This window comes from Pipistrellus hanaki (genome assembly GCF_964339955.1).
Source record: "Pipistrellus hanaki genome assembly, chromosome: 4".
NCBI lineage: Eukaryota > Metazoa > Chordata > Mammalia > Chiroptera > Vespertilionidae > Pipistrellus > Pipistrellus hanaki.
The window spans coordinates 99,237,080-99,258,566 of record NC_140506.1 but is presented as its reverse complement, the minus strand read 5'-3'; the positions used below and the strand labels follow the sequence as shown (position 1 = coordinate 99,258,566).

The 21,487-nt window shown below is 49.3% G+C and overlaps 1 protein-coding gene across 1 annotated transcript in view; it reads right to left on the bottom strand.

Moving 5' to 3' along the window:
- ERN2 (endoplasmic reticulum to nucleus signaling 2) overlaps positions 1–21,487 on the bottom strand; it is a gene marked incomplete at both ends in the record, with an annotated part of 44,921 nt that overhangs the window by 6,795 nt on the left and 16,639 nt on the right. The window contains 10 exons of the mRNA XM_084882145.1: positions 1,260–1,381; positions 1,495–1,642; positions 1,727–1,805; positions 2,962–3,226; positions 4,020–4,121; positions 4,421–4,528; positions 4,649–4,721; positions 8,260–8,332; positions 8,554–8,587; positions 8,952–9,057. Coding sequence (XP_084738271.1) covers positions 1,260–1,381; positions 1,495–1,642; positions 1,727–1,805; positions 2,962–3,226; positions 4,020–4,121; positions 4,421–4,528; positions 4,649–4,721; positions 8,260–8,332; positions 8,554–8,587; positions 8,952–9,057 — 1,110 coding nt within the window. The remainder of the gene's footprint in view (positions 1–1,259; positions 1,382–1,494; positions 1,643–1,726; positions 1,806–2,961; positions 3,227–4,019; positions 4,122–4,420; positions 4,529–4,648; positions 4,722–8,259; positions 8,333–8,553; positions 8,588–8,951; positions 9,058–21,487) is intronic.

The window sequence follows — 21,487 nt, the reverse complement described above, 5'->3', positions numbered from 1 at the left end:
ATGAACAACCAGACCTGAGAATTATTGTTCCAGGTCATGGCTGTTCCTTCTTTAATTAAAAAAATATATATTTTTAATTGATTTCATAGCCTGGATGGCGTGACTCAGTAGTTGAGCATCCACCTATGAACCAGGAGTTTGCTTGTTTCCCGGGTTGTGGGCTTGATCCCCAGTGGGGAGAGTGCAGGAGACAGCTGATCAATGATTCTCTCTCATCATTGATTTTTTTTTCTTTTTGCTCTCTCTCCCTCTCCCTTCCTCTCTGAAATCAATAATAAATCAATAAAATTGATTTAATAGAGGGAGAGGGAGAGAGAAACAGAAACATCAATGATGAGAGAGAATCATTAATTGGCTGCCTCCTGCAGGCCCCACACTGAAAATCAAGTCAGCATGTGCCCTGACTGGGAATCAAACCTTGCTCTAGTTCATGGGTCACCACTCAACCACTAAGCCATGCTGGCCAGGCATGGATGTTCCTTCTAACCCTGAACTACTAGTGATTCTTGTCCAATTCTCTCCTAGGAGAGCATGCTTTCATAGGTCTTCTGTTTGTAGAGAAAACTGTGACCCATGTTTCACAGTTTAGATGACCAATATCTTTTTGACACATCTAACAACAAAAATAGTTTTCCTTTTGGGAAATTGTGTGAGGTCAATTGACCCACTGCAAATGTTATTCATAGAAAGCTGAGAAAATTTCCTATCTCTGCCCACTCACCTGTCAAGTCTCCCTCCAAGCCCTCTGCCCTTTTATGTATTTATTTTTTTTGGTAATCATCACGTGAGGATATTTTTCCATTTATTTTTATTTTATTTTTTTAAAATATATTTTATTGATTTTGTACAGAGAGGAAGGGAGAGAGATACAGAGTTAGAAACATCGATGAGAGAGAGAGTCATCGATCAGCTGCCTCTTGCACACCCCCTACTGGGGATATGCCTGCAACCAAGGTACATGCCCTTGACTGGAATCGAACCTGGGACCCTTCAGTCCCCAAGCCGACGCTCTATCCATTGAGCCAAACCGGTTTTGGCTCCATTTATTTTTAGAGAGAGTGGAAGGGAGAGGGACAGACAGAGAGAAAAACATAGATTGGTTGCCTCCAGCACATACCATGACTGGGGCCAGGGATCAAACCTGCAACCAAGTTACGTGCTCTTGACTGGAATCAAACCTGGGACCCTTCAGTCTGAGGGCTAACACTCCATCAAACAAGCCAAACCAGCCAGTGTTCCCTCTGCCCTTTAGCACTGACCTCCAATAATAGGGCTGGGGCCTGCAGGCTCTTGGAGGGTCTAGTTTCAGCCGTTCTACTCCCCGGGGTGGGATGGACTCTCAGCATTGTGGTGTGCAGGACTGGAGGTGGCTCATGGTGTCCTAAAGGACAGGGGAAAGCCCATGGGCTGAAGGTGACCTCAGTCTTCCTGATGAGAAGCCAGGATCACTTCCTTCATTGTCATCTATTCCAAATTTGAGCTAGGGAATCTCACCAATGAACAGCCACTGGCTAGGGAGGGCCACACTGCCTGAGGGGTATCTGACAGCCGTGCTAGGTGAGCCCTCTCGCTCTCCTGAGACTTGAAGTGTCACCTCATCTGTGGTGGGGCCATCCATGGAGGCCAAGGTCAGTCCACGAGGCTATGGCAGAAGATGGAGAGTCATGAGTGAGGGGCCTCTCCCGCTCCATCCCCTCTTCCCAGCCCCTCAGAGACCCCTTCTCACCACTAAGGCCACCCCTGTGTGAACCAGTGCTTTGGAAACATAGAAGCCAGCTTCATCCTTCCCTATGTACAGCGTCATCCTAGTAGGGGAGAGGGGGAGGAGAGGGATGAGTAATGGCTGTGGTGTTTCAGTTGCACCATGTTCTTGTATGTCCCCTCCCACGTCAGTTCTGGTCTTGGCCATGTGACTTTCTTGGGACAGTGAGACCATCGCAAACGTGATACAAGTAGAGGCTTTAGAAGTGCAAAGGGGCTTGTCCTCTCGTGTGTTCTTTGGAATCCCAAGACCACCAGGGAGGAAGCCCGGGCTAGCCTGATGAGGTCAGAGAGACCTTATCTGATACCCTCTAGGCAATAGCCCATCAACTATGAGGAAGGTGAGTGGACCGTCCGAGGGCATCCAGACTCAGCCAAGCCACCAGCTGACCATGCACATTAACTAAATCCTCCCAGATCCGAACACCAGCCAGCTGACGCACAGAAGCCTGAAAAGTAATAAATGCTTGTTTTGAAGCCTCCCCCCTTTCCTATTTATCCTTTAGGTTTCTATTTAGAGGCCCTTTCCTACAGGAAGTGTCCCACCACTGCCTCCTCCCCCATCTCAGTGCAGATGCTCTTCCCGCACATCCCCCTGGCAAACCTACTCTCTCATCCCACCTCCAGCACACACAATTGCCTCTTCACACCCCTGTCTCCTTACTGGACTCTGAGATTTCCGCAGGTAGCAATGCTGACAGCAGTACTGTACTCCCAGAGCCTAACAAGTGACTGGCACACAGAAAGTGCTCAATTAGTGTTTACAGAACAAACCGAGAGGATAATCCTTGATTTTCCCAGCCTGGCTCTCGGCTCCCTAAGATGGGAACTCTAAGGCTCCGAGTTCTTTAAGGCAGGGTGACAGTTAGTCTCAAAAACCAATAAGGCACGGCACCTGCCAAGCAGACCAGGTGCCCGCTGCAGCACTGGAGTGGAGACCGGGAGGCCCCTCCTCGGCCAGATCTGACCCTGTCACTTGCTGATCAGTGGGGCTCCCTGGGGGTCCTGGAACACACCAGGGGTGATGAGGGCACTAGTTGTTTATTAATAGCCAACTGGCTGGTCAATACCAGCTTGAAATAGTTTGAACCCTAGTTCAACTGTACTGGCATGTCATGGTCAGACATCATGCCTGCCCATTGGGCCTGGGCTACAACCCTTCCAGAGGGTCCTCCCCAGTCCCCAGGCATGAGCACCTACAGCAGCTGGATGTCCAAGACAGAGAAGTGGGTGGCTATGTTCTGGGGGCGGGAGGCAGGCAGTGGGATGTGGCCCCAGCGGAGGGCTAGGAAGTGCAGGGTGTCCCGCGCCAGGGTGAGGTGGGGCAGCTGGTGCAGGCTGTCCTGGTGCCAGGTGTAGATGCCTGTCACAGGCACGCCCAAGTCTTGTGTCCACAGCACGGCCCCACTTCCTGGGTCCACAGTTAGCAGCAGGCCCATCCCACAGGATGCCAGGTGGCTCATGTCTGCCAAGAAAGATGGCGATGTGCTCAGGGAGCTCTGGCGGGAGGCGCCTCAGAGCATCTTGGGGTGGGGAGCTGTTCTGGGGGTGACCATAAAGAGGGTCACTCAGGTGTGGAGCTCAGGTGAGATCACCTGGAGGGTTGCAGGACATGGCAAGGTCAGTCATTTCACTGCGGGCACTTTGATCCCTTGGGGTTAACAGGGAGCTGGGTAGGATGTAGGAGTCAGTCAAGGTCATCTGAAGGTGACTGTGTTGCTTGACAGAGATCACTTAGGATGTGGAGCAGTCAGTCACTCATGCTCTGGCTGATGACCACTGAGGATGAGTAACAGGGTGACTTGGGGGCATGTGATGTGTCAGTGTTACCATCTCTCATGTGAAGTGTGGAGTCAGGGAACCAGGGGGCACCAAGAGGCACCTGCAAGGTGAATCAGGAAGTCTGGTAGAACAGTCATAGTATCAAGGAGGTGGTCAGGGTTATCTGGGGAAAGGTCACTCAGGGTCATCTTTCAGGGGTCATTCAACATTGGGGGCCACTGAGGACACTTGGGGACTGCTCAGGATGTGTGGGTTGCTTGGAGTCGCCCAGGATGGAGGGAGACCTGGTTTGGCTCACTTGGAGTGTGGAGGAGTGAAGATGTCAGGGCTGCTCAGTGTACAGGAGGGTCATGCTGGGTGTTGTATGTGGGGTCCCTGAAGTGGTCAAATGGGTAAAAATGTGGTGAGCTTGGTCACGGATGCCACTCAGGGATCCCTGAGTTGGGGACACTGCTCCAGAGAAAGGTGGCACTCACATTTCCCGGGGGAGTCGTCCATGGGAGGCGCTGAGTAGCGGCGGTAGGTGGTGTTCCAGCGCTGGCCGGGGGCCTGGGGGTCATGCATGGTGACCGTGTACTCTGAGGATGCCCCCAAGCAAGGTTACCAGGCATGCCCATGTGATGCTCCTCCCACCTCAGCGGGCCTCATCTTGTGGGGGTGGGGCTTCTGAGCACCCAACCTCGGGTAGAGGCTGGGCATCCCAGGAACCAGGTCCACCTTGGTTGCTGCTCTATCTCCAGTTCTTTGTTCAGTGAAATAGTTGATGACTGACAAATAGACAGACTGGCCCCACTCAACTTGGATAGCAATTGCCAGGCCTGGATAAAGCAAAAGGGGGGGCTTCCCGGGGCTGGGGAGCAGCTGGGGCCTGACTCACGCGTGCGGCCAATGTAGAGGCGGGGCGCGGAGGTGCTTTCTGTGGTCAGTGTCATCTGTGTCTCCCCTGACTCAGGGTCCACCACAAACCAGGCATCCTGCTTTCGGCCTGTGGAGGTGGAGAGTGTGCCAGCCCTCCAGATGGCCGGGAGGGGTGTGCGGCCCATCAGGACCTAGGTCCCTGTCCCTGGTGCCAGCCGGCCACAGGCTGGGCTGGAGACGTGCTTACCCGTGTAGAAGACGCCATCGGAGCTGCGGCATGGGGAGGCGTGGACCAGCTCAGGGATAGTGAATGGCAGTTTCTGAGGAGGGAAGCATTCCAGGGAGGAGTGAGAGCGGAAGAGCTCACACAGCCTATCCTAGTAGATATTATTCCATTTCCCAGAGAGGCTAGTAGCTGGGCTTTGCCTTTGAGAAGCAGGGGAACGGCTGTAGATTTACAGACACCGAGAGACAGGACAACCACATGGGCCGGTTCCGGCAGGGACCCTGGGCCAGAGAACAGTAAGGGACACCACTGAGACACTTCACAGAACTAACACGCGCTGGAGTAGGTGATGCCATGCACCACTGTTAAACTTCCTGGCATCAGCCATTTACACACAGGCTCAGGCTAGGTGGGAAAGAGGCCTCAGGAATACACAGCACTTTAGAAGTAAAGGGCATAGTGCCTGCAACTCGCTCTTGAAAGGTTCAGAAAAAGACATTTTATATGAAAAAAAAAATGCAATATTCTCAGCATTCTACCTATTAATCTATTTATCATCTACCAAAAGAGAATAATAAAGCAAATATGGGGAGAAACCAAGATGGCAGCCTAGGTAAGCACCTAAGCTGCCGCCTCGCACAACAATTTCAAAACAACTAAAAGACAGAACGGACATCATCCAAAACCACAGGAAAGCTGGAGGAGTGGGAAATCTACAACTAGAAAGAAGGAGAGAGGCTCACATATCGGATTGGGAGACACAAAGTGCTGAGGTAGGGAGATGCTCGTGCGCAGAGAGGAAGGACGGCTGAATGCCTGGCTGGTGGGAGGGGAAAGGAAGCCCCCGGCTGCACTGAACCCTTTCCAATTGCACTGAACCCCAACCCTGGCCAAAACCCTGTGGACCCAGGTGGAGTCTGGACTGTAGAAAAAAACACCTGAAGACTGGGAGACTGGGGGAGGCGGGAGCCACAGTGGGCAGGGTCTACAGCTGCGCACAAGTGAGTGCGCGCAGAGAGGTCTGACCGCGGAGGTTGCCGTGGCCTCTCCATAGCTGAAGGAGTCAGAAGCTCCAGACTACAGAGACCCAACCCAATTCCCGGCCAGCCCCTGGGGCACCCACGCTCTTGCATGGGGAATCTGGACAGTCAGGAGGAAACTCAGGGGAGCCACAGAAGGCAGAGGTCAGGCGGAAACTCAGGCGAGTGCACAAGGGCAGGGCTGACGGGAAGCCAAGACTGTCAGCTCAGCCCTGAGACTCCACCCCATCCAAGCGGAGCACAGAGGCTTCTGCAATTTTGCAAGTCTGATCCTAAAAGACTGTCTCCAATACAGAAGGTATCTTGGAGTAGACACAGCTGATACTCACATCCAATGGGCCTGGAGGTCAATTCCTCCCAGTGATACCAACAACAATCAGGTCTTAACTATAACAAGGCTGCTCATGCAGTCCACAAAGGGGAACACCAAGAGTGTCTACCTCAGGTAACTGGGGAGGCTGACCCACTGGGCCATATAGGACACCAAACACACAAAGCCATCCTACCAATTCTGGGAAGCAGCAAAAATGCCGAGACAAGGAAATAGATCTCAAACGAAAGAAAGGGAGGAGAACAAAAGACTGGATATATTGTAGAGTTCAAAATCACTGTTATAAAGTTTTTCAAGAATTTCATAAAAAAGGCTGATAAATTTAATGAGACCCAACTAGTAATTAAACATAAACTGACTGAAATAAAAAATATTACACAGAGATCCAACAGCAGACTGGAGGAACACAAGAATCAAGTCAAAGATTTGGAATACAAAGAGCCAAAGGACACTTCTCTGGAGAAGCAAGAAGAAAAGAGAATCCAGAAAGTTGAAGATAGTGTAAGGAGCCTCTGGGACAACTTCAAGCGAATCAACATCAGAATTAAGAGGGTGCCAGAAGAGAGAGTGCAAGATGCTGAAAACCTATTTGAAGAAATAATGACAGAAAACTTCCCTGCCTAGTGAAAGAAATAGACTTACAAGTACAGGAAGCGCACAGAACCCCAAACAAGAGGAATCCAAAGAGGACCACACCAAAACACATCATAATTAAAATGCCAAGGGCAAAAGACAAAGAGAGAATCTTACAAGCAGCAAGAGAAAAGCAGTTGGTTACCTATAAGGGAGCACCCATACGACTATCAGCTGATTTCTCAACAGAAACTACATAGGCCAGATGGGAGTGGTAAGAAATATTCAAAGTGATGAATAGCGAGAACCTATAACCAAAATTACTGTATCCAGCAAAGTTATCATTCAGAATTGAAGGGCAGATAAAGAGCTCCACAGATAAGAAAAAGCTAAAGGAGTTCATCACCACCAAACCAGTATTATATGAAATGCTGAAAGGTATTTTTTTAAGAAGAGGAAGAAGAAGAAGAAAAAAGATTAAAATTATGATCAACAAATACATATATATCAACAAGTGAATCTAAAAATCAAGTGAATTAAAAATCCGAGGAACAGAATAAACTGGTGAATATAATAGAATCAAGGGCAAAGAAAGGGAGTTGATTGATAATTATCAGGGGGAAAAGGGTGTGGGGGTGCAGGAAGAGACTGGATTAAAATCATACACCTATGGATGAGGACAATGGCGAGGGGGAGGTAAGGGCAGAGGGTGGGGTGGGAACCGGGTGGAAGGAAGCTATGGGGGGTGGGGAGGAGGAGAAACAATTGTAATAATCTGAGCAATAAAGATTTATTTTAAAAAATAAAAAATAAAGCAAATATGATGTTTAAATTAATGGATCTGAGTGAAGGAAATAAATAATTTCTTTGTACTATTCTTACATTTTTTCTTCTAGTTGAAATTATATCAAATGAAAAGTTACACACACAGAAAAAGCTCAAAACTGCATATACAGAGCTGTTGCCAGACGTATCCCAGACACAGTCCTAAGGGAAGAGAAGTGGCTTCTGGGGATAGAGGACCACCAACAGGAGGCCCTCACCACCTGGACAGAAAAGGCCCGTGTTCCTGAAAGGGACCTATTGCAGATAAGGGAAGTTCATTCGTTCACTCATTCATTCATTCAAGCTACCAGATGCCAGGATGTCAGGCTGCGGTAGCCCCTCCAGCCACTCGAGTCTCCAGAATGGCACAATGTGCAGACCCCAACCTCCTAGTAAGCAAGAAAGACAAGAAAGAGGGCACTGTGAGATGAGGCTGGAGAAGGGAAAAGGGAGCGTGTGCTGGGTGAGGCTGGAGAAGGAGAAGGGAGAAGGAGAAGGAGAAGGGAGGAGGGAGGAGGAGAAGGGAGGAGAAGGGAGAAGGAGAAGGAGAAGGAGAAGGAGAAGGGAGAAGGGAGAAGGGAGAAGGGAGAAGGAGAAGGAGAAGGGAGAAGGAGAAGGAGGAGAAGGAGAAGGGAGAAGGGAGAAGGGAGAAGGGAGAAGGAGAAGGAGAAGGGAGAAGGGAGAAGGAGAAGGAGAAGCGGGGAGGGAGCGTGTGCTCCGTGAGGCTGTACACCTTCCCACTGCGCCGAGCCCTGGCATCCTCTGCAGAGCACTCAGATCCTGGCCAGACTGTTGCTCTGCCCCCTCAGTGCTCCCTAACAAAAGCCCGGGCTCTCCACCCCCAAGTACTGAAGGAAACACACCATCAATCCCTGCTGCTTCTGGGTCCCCAAGGTGTACAGGCTGCCATCAGCTGGGTCTGAGAGAAAGGCCGTCCTGTGAGCAGAGAGGAATGGGGGGTGGGGTTGGAGGCACCTGTCCTGGTTTCACAAAGACGCCCTTTCCCCCAACGTCCTAGCAAGTAGGAGCCACCCTCCCAGGACACACCACAGAGCTCTGGGCCCAGTGCACCCCCACCCCCACCACCACTGTCTCCAGACACCGCGCCATCCCCCGTTGCCCCCCCCCCCCCTTTAAAAGGCCGAAGATTCACTTACTCGGTGACGTACATTGGCCCTTGGATGATGGGATCTGCAGGGACAGGGCCGGGGAGCATGAGTTGCCCCCTCCGGACTCCCCACCCACAATCATAGCTCCCACTCACCGGGTGCTACCGAGTGCCAGGCCCCAACCCAAGCATGTGACGAGCATGTACTGCAAGCTCCCCGAGAGCTCTGCGAGGGAGGGCCATTACCCTTGGCTTCCGTCCACAGTGAGGACCTTGATGTTCAGAGAGGTAGAGTGACTCTCCCAAGGCCACACAGCTGCTAAGCAGCGAAGCTGCCCGCAGACACTGGCCTGTGAGAGGCTAGACGCCATGTTCTTACCCTCTTTGTCATAGTGACACCACTCTAACTCGGGTCCAAGGAGGAAGGAGTGACCATCCCTTGCTCACCATCCCTCAGCGTCCACTTCACGTCCCCTGTCTGCTTGCTGAGTGCGTGGAGACTTCCATCCAAGGTGGACACAAGCAGGAGGCTCTCCGGCCTGAGGGTCTGGACCTGCAGTGGGAAACGAAGTCACCCCCTGAGCGGCCTGGGGCCGTCCCTTGCTCTTGCCCCAGGCAGGGCTGCCTCCTTGGTCCCTGGAGACAAGAGAGAAGGAAGGATGACTGGAGAAGCTGCTGGCTCTACGCATTGATCTCCTTGACCCTAGAGAGGGACCCCTTACAGCGGAGCCCTGACCTCTCAGCCCCACTGCGTCCAAAGAGCCTCCCCACCCCCACCCAGTTCCTTCTGGGTGCCCAAAGGAGACACAAGACCTTTACAGGGGGCGCCGCCGCTGGCCCTGAGCCCTGAGGCCAGGCTGTGTCTCACCTTTGTGCAGGTGAGAAAGAAGCTCAGGAAGGTAAGGCACCGGGCCACGCAGGCAGCTAATGGCAGGGCTGGGACTGGAACCGCCATCTCCGACATCCCAGCACCGGTCTCCTTCTCCTTGGCCACCCGGTCTGCCTCCCTGAGGGCGGCCCCTTCCTTCGTCCCCCCAGGCCAGCTCAGCACTTTGGGTGCCAGGCTGCGCCCCCCAATCGAGGCTGGGGTGCTGGGGAGGCTGGAGCGGCCCTTCCACCTGGCCCCTGCGGGCCAGCTCGCCGCGCTCGCCCCTCCTTGAACAAACAGGGCGAGGCTGAGCTCCGGCTGCAGCCCTGATATCCGGGTGCCCGGCCCCCCGCTCCCCCGCCCCCCCAGCCACGTCCGCGCAGGGACCTGCGCTGGGTGGGGAGTCCGGCGCCGCCGCCCTCCGCCTGCCACCTGCGCGGCGGCCCGCGGGAGGGGCGGGGGAAGCGGCTGCGGCCCCTGGCTCGCACAGGACTTGGTTTGACCGCAATCGCATTTAAAACCAGCTTTTAAATTAACTGCCAATTAAAATATTGGAAAGTCTGGATCTCCGATTTTTCACATTTTTCTGGAAACACCAGATGTCAGCGCACTGGGCTCATATTCCCACTTGGCAACCACGGGGTGGGCTCGGAGCTGGCGCTGGGCGTGGGGCGCCCGCTGATGGCCCGTTACCTGCCCCGGGACTCCAGGCGGAGCTCAGCGCTGGCGCCGCCCCGCCTGGGTCCGGGCTGGGCCTCCTGCGCCCCTCCCTGCCTGTGTACCCCTCCCTGCCTGCGCCCCTCCTGCCTGCACCCACCCTCCCTCCCTGAGCCCCCCTCCCTGCCTGCGCCCACCCTCCCTCCCTGAGCCCCTCTCCCTGCCTGCGCCCACCCTCCCTGCCTGCACCCCTCCCTGCCTGTACCCCCTCCCTGCCTGCACCCCCTAACTGCCTGCACCCCCTCCCTGAGCCCCCCTCCCTGCCTGAGCCCCCCCTCCGGCGGGCTGCCCCAGGCCACACCGCGCTCCCCGGTTCCCAGCCCGGCCGTTCCGGGGAGGGAGGCGCGTGTGACATCCCCCGCCCCCATGGCTGTACCACTGGGCACGGGCAGCCTTTCCCGGGCACCTGGGATCCCAGGAGGTGGGGGAGGCCGGTCCGCATCCGCCCCGGAGGCGGGAGGCGGGGTGTCGGGTCCCCCGCGCCTGTCCACGCCGGCAATTCCCCAAACGGAGAGGTTTTCACTCGCAGGGACCCGCGGGGTCACAGGGCCGAGGAGGGCCAGGCGCCCTGCTGCCCCGCGGCTCCAGCCCCCGCGCCCACCACGTCCCCCGACCTGACCTGGGAGGCGCCTTCGCCCCTTCTCACCTGCCGCGCCGCCGCCCCCAGCGCCGCCGCCAGAGGGAGCCCCAGCCCCAGCCCCAGCCCCAGCCCCAGCTCCAGCCCCAGCCCGAGCCCCAGCCCCAGCCCCAGCCCCAGCCCCAGCCCCAGCCCCAGCCCCAGCTCCAGCCCCAGCCCCAGCGGGAGCCCCAGCCCCAGCCCCAGCCCGAGCCCCAGCCCCAGCCCCAGCCCCAGCCCCAGCCCCAGCGGGAGCCCCAGCCCCAGCGGGAGCCCCAGCCCCAGCGGGAGCCCCAGTCCCAGCCCCAGCCCCAGCCCCAGCCCCAGCCCCAGCCCAGCCCCAGCCCCAGCGGGAGCCTCAGCCCCAGCCCCAGCGGGAGCCACAGCCCGAGCCACAGCCGCCCGCCCGGCCGCGGGGTGCGGGGCTGGCGCTCCCTCCCGCCCGCCCGGCCGCCTGGGCCCTCGCGGGGCCAGCGCGGGCTCCGGTTGGCACGGGCCGCGCGGGCAGCGCCGCTCACGCTCCAGCTCAGCCCGCGGGGCCGGCAAACACCCACCGCGGATCAGGACCGGGTCGGGTGGCGGCAGCCCTCGGGATGGGCTCAGCGAGGGCGTGGCCTCTGCGGGGCTGCGGGCGGCGGGGGCTGCCCCGCACTCATTGCGGTCCCGCCGGCGGCCAGGCGCACGGAGCGCCGCAGACCGGCGGTCCCCCGCGGGGGTGCTGCACGGCCGGCCTCGCGGTCCCCAGGGTGCAATCAGCTGTCGGCTCGCCTGTCCGTTTCCCCTTAGTCTTGTTTAAAATCCCTGCCGACCTGAGGCTAGAAGCCCGCCTTACTCTCGCCCCCTTGTCCCCCTCGGCCCTCCGGGCCTCCCCAGAGCCTCCCCTCCGCCTGTGACAGTGACCGGACCCCCACCCGTACCCCCTCACAGCTCCGAAAGGCTGGGCCTTCAGTAGCCCTCCCACCCTGCCATCCTTCACCCTCCCTGACCGGCCCCTGACCTAACGACACTGTTTCGGCCCCCGCCTCTGCCCACCTTCCAGCCCCTTCCTGGTGCTTGTCCAGCGCAGCCCTCCCACCTGGCCACCAGACCGGCATCCCCGTCCCAAGCTGGGCTTCCCAGAAGCAGAGCCCAGGGGCCTGTGAGAGAAGTGGGTGAAGAGAAGAAGCCAGCGGCATGGGGCTCGGCTGGAGGACCCTTAGCCTCTCCCACAGGGAGTCCGCAGGCCGGCCTGCTGCTCCCTGGCCTGCCAGCCTGGGCTGCTGGCCGCTCCCAGGGCCTGGCTATGGCCTCCCAGGCTCAGCAGCTTCCGTTAGCTGAGCGCTTAGTAACCACGCTCAGCAATTGGGGATGGGGTGCCCGGCTCTCTAAAGGGGAGGACAAGTGTCTGCTATGATTGTGATCAGTTTCCTCGTTCTGCCTCCAACCCAACTAAATCCTGTTCTTTTTTGTTCCTATTCCAGAGCCTGTTGGCGGGCACCCACGGGTTCTCCACCTGTCCTCTGCTCAGCAACCCCTCCTCATGTTCCCAGAGACCTTTGGGATTGCTGCTCCAAACTCACAGGCTTGCCTCATTTTTATTTGTTCTTTTTAAAAATATATATTTTTATTACTTTCAGAGAGAAAGGGAGAAGAAGAGATAGAATCATAAATGATGAGAGAGAATCATCTATGTAGCCACCTGCATAGTCCCCCCTTCCCCCCCAATGGGGATTGAGTCCAAAACCAGGGCATGTGCTCTGACTGGGAATTGACCCTTGACCTCCTGGTTCATAGGTTGATGCTCAACCACATCCACTGGGCTGTCTTTTTGTTTTGTGGGTAGTTTCTTTCTTTCTTTCTTTTTTTTTTTTTTTTAATATGTTTTAAAATTTATTTTAGAGAGAGGAAGGGAGAAGAAGAGAGAAATTTTGATGAGAGGGAAATATCTATCGGCTGCCTCCTGCATACCCACTAATGGAGATTAAGCCCACAACCCAGGCATGTGCCCTGACAGGGAATCGAACCAGTGACCTCTTGGTGCATGGGATGAGGCTCAACCAACTGAGCCACACCAGCTGGGCTTGTGGGTATTTTCTTCTACATCAAAAGATGTAGAAGTGCCAAAACCGGTTTGGCTCAGTGGATAGAGCATCGGCCTGCGGACTGAAAGGTCCCAGGTTTGATTCCAGTCAAGGGCATGTACCTTGGTTGTGGGCACATCCCTGGTAGGGGGTGTGCAGGAGGCAGCTGATTGATGATTCTCTCTCATCGATGTTTCTGACTCTCTATCCCTCTCTCTTCCTCTCTGTAAAAAATGAATAAAAATATATTAAAAAAAAGATGTAGAAGCTATAAAAGAAAAAAATATATTTGTAACATCCTATATAATCCTATATAATAAAAGCCTAATAAGCTAAGTGTCCAGTCAGCCACTCAATCAATCAAAGCGTAATATATGCTAAGGCTGCTCAACTGTTTGCTATGATGTGCACTGACCACCAGGTGACAGAGACACCCTGTCCAGTAGGTTAGCTTGCTGCTGAGGTCCAGACGATTGGGACTGAGCAAGATGGGCTGGACATGCCCTGGAGCCTTCCCACAGTTCCAACCCAGCTGGCCAACTTCCCATGTCTCTCCCGCCCCTATCATGCACCAGTGGGGTCTCTTGGCCTGTCCTGCATCCTCTTGCAATCTGGGCTGAGGGACATACTCCTCCCCCGAGTGCATGAATTTTGTGCACTGGGCCGCTAGTAAAAGCATAATATGCTAAGTGTCCAACAGATTGGTTGACCATTCCGTCAATCACTGGACAGGTTGCTATGATGTGCACTGACCACCAGGTGGCAGATGCTCTAACCTGTAGGTTATAATAGCTTGCTGTTGGGGTCAGGCTGATAGGGCGTGGGCAAGATGGCCAGATATGTTCTGGAGCCCTCCTGTGGTCCCTCCTGGGCTGGCCGACCCCTATCACCCTGATCGGAAGTGGGTGTGATGCCCCAATGGCTCCAATCGCAGGCCAGGTTGAGGGATCCCACCATGCATGAATCTGTGCACTGGGCCTCTATTATAGGAAAGAAAAACATTAGGACAAAAGATACCATAAGTAAACACGAGATTAGAAAAATATGAGTAACACAGAAGATAAAGATTAACACATACACACTGCTTGTATAAATCAACAAGAAAGAAACAACCCCAAAATATGCAAAGGCTATGAGTAGACACTTATATCAGAAACACATTAACCATTCAAAAATGCATTCAAAATCACTAGCAGTCAGAGAAATGGTTAAACAAAATTTTTTAAAGTAACAAGTACTTAAAAAGTAATATATCACGTTATGCCCATATATTGACAAACATTAAAAAGAAGACTGGAGATGGAAAACTGTGCCACCTTGCAAGGGAAAGTGATCTTATCAGAAACCTGAAAATCCACAACTGTGGTGACCACCAAACATCTGTGAGCCCCAGAACACCGGTCCCCAATTGGCGCAAACACGCAAATTCAAGAGAGCTCTTCACTCCACCACGGAGAGGAGAGAACTACATAATCAGACATCCTGAGAAGAGAGACCATGGGGAGACAAAGAAACACTCCACATATGAAAGAAAAGCAGGCATCACCAGAAAAGGAAGTAAACGAATTAGAGGCAAGCAACTTATCAGAGCAAGAATTTAGGGAAATGGTCATAAGGCGGCTAAAAAAAATGGAAGATAAATTCGACAATATAAGCAAGAACCAAGAGAAATGAAGATGAACCAAGAAGAAATGAAAAATGGCATCACTACTGTAAAGAATTCAATAGAAAGCATCAAGAGTAGACCTGAAGAAGCAGAGGACCACATCAGTGAGCTATAAGCAAGATGGGAAAAAAAAAAAAATACTCAAGTAGAGCAGCTTCTAGAAAAAAAATTAAAAAGCAGGAGGAGAGCCTAAGGGAACTTTGGGACAATACAAAACAAAACAATATTCGCATAATAGGGGTTCCAGAAGGAAAGAAAACTGAGCAGGGAATAGAAAACCTGTTTGAAGAAATAATAACAAAAAACTTTCCTGATATAGGGAAGAAAAAACCCACACAAATTGAAGAAGCTTGCAGAGTCCCAAGCAAAATGAACCCCCAAAGACTGACACCAAGGCACATTATAATTAAATTGGCAAACACCAACAACAAAGTAAGAATCTTAAAAGCAGCCAGAGAGAGCCAGAAAGTTACCTACAAAGGAACTGCCATCAGACTAGCAACTGATTTCTCAACAGAAGCTCATTAGACCAGTAGGGAATGGGATGAAATATACAAAGTCATGCAAAGGAAGGGTCTGAATCCAAGAATACTGTACCCAGCAAGGCTATCAATAAAAATTAAAGGTGAAATCAGGAGCTTCACAGATAAAAAAAGACTAAAGGAATTTATCACCACTAAACCAGCAATGCAAGAAATGCTAAAGGGTCTGCTGTAAAAAAAAGAAATAGGAAGAGAAGAAGGAACACAGGGGTATAGAATAAAAATGGTGACAAATAAGTACCTATCAATAATAACTTTAAATGTAAATGGATTAAATGCCCCAATCAAAAGACATAGGGTAACAGATTGGATTAGAAAACAAGACCCATATATCTGCTGTCTACAAGAAACCCACCTCAGAAAAAAGGATGCATACAACTGAGGGTGAAGGGATGGAAAAAGGTTTTCCAGAAAAGATGGAAATGAAAAAAAAAAAAAAAAAAAAAGGAAAAAAAAGCTGGGGTAGCAATACTTATATCTGACAAATTAGATCTCAAAGTGAAGGACATAACAAGAGATAAGGAAGACCACTTCATAATACTAAAGGGAGCAATCCAACAAGAAGAAATAACTCTGGTAAACATATATGCACCCAATACAGGAGCACTCAATACATAACAAAAACTTCTGGAAGATATCAAGGGAGAGATTGACAACAATACAATCATAGTAGGGGACTTTAATACCCCATTATCACCATTGGACAAATCCTCTAAACAAAAAATTAGCAAAGACGGGTCTGGTGCGGCCAGGCCAGGAGCAGCGGCTGCCAGGCTGGGAGCGGCCAGGCCCGGAACAGCCGGGTCTGGTGTGGCCAGGCCAGGAGCAGCGGCTGCCAGGCTGGGAGCGGCCAGGCCCGGAGCAGCCGGGTCTGGTGCGGCCAGGCCAGGAGCAATGGCTGCCAGGCTGGGAGCGGCCAGGCCCGGAGCAGCGGCTGTCAGGCTGGGAGCGGCCAGGCCCGGAGCGGCCGGGACTGGAGCAACCGGTCCCAGAGCAGCCGGGTCGGGTGCGGCCAGGCCTGTAGCAGCAACAGCCAAGTCCAGAGCAACTAGGTCGGGAGCGGCAGTGACCAGACCCGGAGCAGCTGGTTGTGGAACGAACCAGAGCAACAGAGGCCAGGCCCGGAGCAGCCAGGCCCGAAACAGCTCGCTCCTCGCCTGTACCTGCCCACGGCTGCCTCTCAGACATGGCTGGAAACTTTTGCGGGAACTTGAGGGTCTGCTGAATCAAGTGATGAAGGCTTAGATCTGGATGTGTTGAGTTAGTATAGCGCTGGGGTGTTGATCTGTGAGTGCCTTGGGTGGGGCCTGGATGAGGCTGGTTGACCTATTTGGAAATGTCTTTTGTGTGAAGTGTATCATTGGGCATGTGGAGGTATTATTGATATGAGAAAATGCTAAGTAACAGATTTACTATCTGAAAAGGGATTTACTATCGGGGAAAGGGAGGGAGGAAGAGACTGAACATAAACTGTGCACCTATGGATGAGGACAATGGGGGATGGGGAGGGGGCGGAGGGTGGGGTGGGAACCTGGTGGAGGGGGGAAGAAATGAGGAACCTTTGTAATAATATGAACAATAAAGATTGATTTGAAAAAAAAAAAAAAAATTAGCAAAGAAACATCAATCTTAAATGACTCACTAGACCAGATGGAATTGACATCTTCAGAACATTTCACCCCAAAGCTAGAGAATATACATTCTTCTCAAGTGCACATGGGTCATTTTAAAAGATAGACCACATGTTGGGACATAGGCAAAGTCTCTTCAAATTCAAGAAGATAGAATTCATATCAAGCATCTTCTCAGATCTATGTTTATGAAAAAGGAAATCAACTACAATAAAAACAATTCAAAGAAATCAAACACATGGAGACTAAACAACATGCTATTAAACAATGCCTGGGTTACTGGAGATATCAAGGAAGAAATAAAAAAACATCATGGAAACAAATGACAATGGAAACACAACAATCCAAAATCTATGGGACACAGTGAAAGCAGTCATGAGAGGGAAGTTCTACAAGTCTACTGCAAAAAATAAGAAACAATGGTAATAAATTACCTAACTCTACAACTCAAAGAGTTAGAAAAAGAGCAATAAGAAAAGCCCAGTGTAAGCATAAGGAAGGAAATAATAAAAATCAGAGCAGAGATAAACAACATAGAGACCAAAGGAAAAAAATCCAAAAGATCAACAAAACCAAGAGATGGTTCTTTTAAAGGATAAACAAGATTGATGAGCCTCTAACCAGGCTCACCAAGAAGCAAAGAGAGAAGACCCAAATAAACAAAATCAGAAATGAAAAAGGTGAAATAACAACAGAACCCGTAAAAATACAAAAGATTGTTAAAAAATAATATGAACAACTCTATTCCAACAAACTGGACAATCCGGAGGAAATGGACACATTCCTAAACTCAATCAGGAAGAATCTAAACAGCTCAATAGGCCGGTAACTATGAAAGAAATGGAAGCAGTCATCAAAAAGATTCCAGCAAACAAAAGCCCAGGGCCAGACAGCTTCACAGGAGAGTTTTACCAAACATTCAAGGAAGAACTAAAACCTATACTCCTCAGACTATTCCAAAAAATTCAAGAGGAAGGAACACTTCCAAGCTCCTTTTATGAAGCCAGCATCACCCTAATACCAAAACCAGATAAAGACAACACAATGAAAGAGAATTATAGGCCAATATCCCTCATGAACATAGATGCCAAAATCCTCAAAAAAAATTCTAGCAAATCGGCTCCAAGAGTACATCAGAAAGATCATACACCTTGACCAAGTAGAATTTATCCCGGGAATGCAAGGATAGTACAATATCCGCAAATTAATAAATGTGATACATCACATAAATAAATTGATAGATAAAAATCACATAGTCATATCAATTGATGCAGAAAAAGCATTTGACAAAATCTAACACCTTTTCCTGATAAAAACAACAAGGTGAGAATAGAAGGATCATACCTCAATATAATAAAAGCTAAATATGATAAACCCACAGCAAACATCATACTCAATGGGCAAAAACTAAAACCATTCCATCTAAGAACAGGAACAAGACAGGGATGCCCACTGTCACCACTCCTGTTTGACATAGTACTGGAAGTACTAGCCATTGCAATTAGACAGGAAGAAGAAATAAAAGGCATCCAAATTGGAAAAGAAGAAGTAAAGCTGTCCTTATTTGCAGATGACATGATATTGTACATAAAAAAAAACAAAAGATTCCATCAAAAAACTAATAGACTTAATAAATGAATTCAGCAATGTAGCAGGATACAAAATTAATGCCAAGAAATCTATGGTCTTTCTATACACCAATAGTGAACTTACAGAAAGAGAGACTAAAAAAGCAATCCCATTTGCCATCACACCAAAATAATTAAATTACGTAGGAATAAAATTAACTAAGGAGGAAAAAGACCTATATGCGGAAAACTACAGGAAACTGAAAAAAGAGATAGAGGAAGATGTGAAGATGGAAGAACACACCATGTTCATGGATTGGTAGAATCAACATCATTAAAATATATTACCCAAAGCAATCTATTGGTTCAATGCACTCCCCATTAAAATACCAATGGCATAGTTCACAGACCTAAAAAGAACTCTTCTAAAATTCATCTGGAATAAAATTCATCTGGAATCCTGAGAAAGAAGAAGTTCATACTCAATAGGCAAAAACTAAAACTCCTAAGAACAGGAATAAGACAGGGATGCCCACTCTCATTACTCCTGTTTGACACAGTACTGGAAGTATTAGCCATTGAAGTATAAAGTAGGAGGGATCTCAATACCAGATTTCAAGCTGTATTACAAAGCCACTGTTCTCAAAACAGTATGGTACTGGCACAAGAATAGACATGTAGATCAATGGAATAGAATAGAGAATCCAGATATTGACCCAAACCACTATGCCCAATTAATATTTGACAAAGGAGGCATGAACATACAATGGAGTCAAAACAGTCTCTTCAATAAATGGTGTTGGGAAAATTGGACAGATACATGCAAAAAAAAAAAAAAAAAAAAAAAAAAAAAAGAAAGAAACTAGACCACCAACTTACACCGTATAGAAAAATAAACTCAAATTGGTTAAACATAAGACAGGAAACCATAAAAATACTAAAGGAATACACTGGCAGCAAAATCTCGGACATATGCCGAAAGAACTTCACTGATACTGCCTCTAAGGCAATGGAAGCTAAAGAGAAAATAAACAAATGGGACTACATCAAAAGAAAACGCTTTTTTTTTTTTTTTTTTTTTTTTTTTTTTTTTTTTTTTTTACAGCAAAAGAAACCATCAACAAAACAACAGGAAAGCCCACTGTATGGGAGAACATATTTGCAAATGTTATCACCAATAAAGGTTTAATCTCCAACATCTATAGACAGCTTATACAACTAAATAAAAGGAAGATAAATGATCCAATTAAAAAATGGGCAATGGACCTAAATAGAATATTTTCAAAAGAAGACAGAAGGAAGGTCCAAGAGACATATGGAAACATGCTCAAAGTCACTAATTATCTGAGAGATACAAATCAAAATGACAGTGTGGTACCATCTCACACCGGTCAGAATGGCTAACATCAACAAAGCAACAAACGACAAGTGTTGGCGAGGATGTGGAGAAAAAGGAACCCTCGTGCACTGCTGGTGGGATTGACATCTGGTTCAGCCACTGTGGAGAACAGTATGGAGTTTCCTCAAAAAACTAAAAATGGAACTCCCATTTGACCCAGTAATCCCACTTCTAGGAATATATCCCAAGAAACTAGAAAAACCAATTAAAAAGGATATATGCACCCCTATGTTCATAGCAGCACAATTTACAGTAGTTAAGATTTGGAAATAGCCTAGATCCCCTTCATCAGATGATTGGATCAGAAAACTATACATCTACACAATGGAATACTATGCTGCCATAAAAAGAAGGAATTCTTATCATTTTCAGCAACCTGGATGGAACTGAAGAACATTATGCTGAGTGAAATAAGCCAGTCAATGAAAGAAAAACACCACATGATCTCACTCATTTATGGATAATAATGAACATTATAAATTGATGAACAAAAAGATAGACACAGAGATAGTAAAGCAACAAACAGACTGTCAAATTATAGTGGGAAGGTTAGGGAGATATGCTGGAGATAAGAGATCAACCAAAGAACTTGTATGCATGCATATAAGCATAACCAATGGATGCAAACTCTGGGGGGTGAGGGCATGTATGGGAATGGGGGTGGGTACTGGTAAGATATGTATACATATAATACCTTAATAAAAAAAAATGGGAAAAAAGAAGGCTGCATGATAGCAGAGTGCTGATAACTGTGGAAGCTGACTTGTGAGTATTTGGGGGCTCATCATACTATTTTTTAAAAAATAAATCTTTATTGTTCAGATTATTACAAAGGTTCCTCTTTCCCTCCCCCCCTCCCCCAATTGCTTCCCTCCACCAGGTTCCCACCCCACCCTCTGACCTTTCCCCATCCCCCCATTGTCCTCATCCATAGGTGCACAGTTTATGTTCAGTCTCTTCCTGTATCCCTCTCTCCCCTTTTCCCCAAGAATCGTCAGTCCACTCCCCTTCCATACCTCTGATTCTATTATATTCACCAGTTAATATTGTTCATCAGATTTTTTAATTCCCTTGGCTTTTAGTTTCACTTGTTGATAGTTACATATTTGTGGATTATAATTTTTATCTTTATCTTCTTTCTCTTCCTAAAGAACCCCCTTCAGCAATTCATATAATTCTGGTTTGACGGTGATGAACTCCTTTACCTTTTTTTTTTTTTTAATTTGTGAAGCTCTTTATCTGGCCTTGATCCTGAGTGATAGCTTTGCTGGATAGAGAATTTTTGGCAGTAGTGTGTTCATTCGCTGGAAAGATGCTTCCAGGACTTACAATCGAGTAAGAATTGCAAGATGCAGACTTTATAGGAATCTACTGTTTTGGACAATGAACTCACTTTATTCCAAAGGAAAGGGGCCTGAACTTGTCACCACGAAGATTCAAAGTAAATCTCGTGCTTTAATTATGTATGGGTGACCGTTATTATAGGAACCATTTCTGTAAAGCCATAGGGATGCAGATTAATTAATTTTATTTTATGTTTAAATAAATTTTATTGATTATTTACAGAGAGGAAGGAAGAGGGAGAGGGAGAGGGAGAGAAAACTAGAAACATCGATGAGAGAGAAACATCAATCAGCTGCCTCTTGCACACACCCCACTGGGGACATGCCCTTGACCGAATGGAACCTGGGACCTTTCAGTCTGCAGGCTGACGCTCTGTCCATCGAGCCAAACCAGTCAGGGCTGATGCAGATTATTTTCTATGAGCCTGGGTAAAAACACAGAAGCAATGTATCGATTTGTTAGCAAACGTTTTGTGGAAGACTAGAGGGGATATGGGATACTAATGAAGGAGTACAACCAACAACAACAAAAAAAGTTTTTAAAAAGCTGTTAAAAATACACCTCGCTCTATC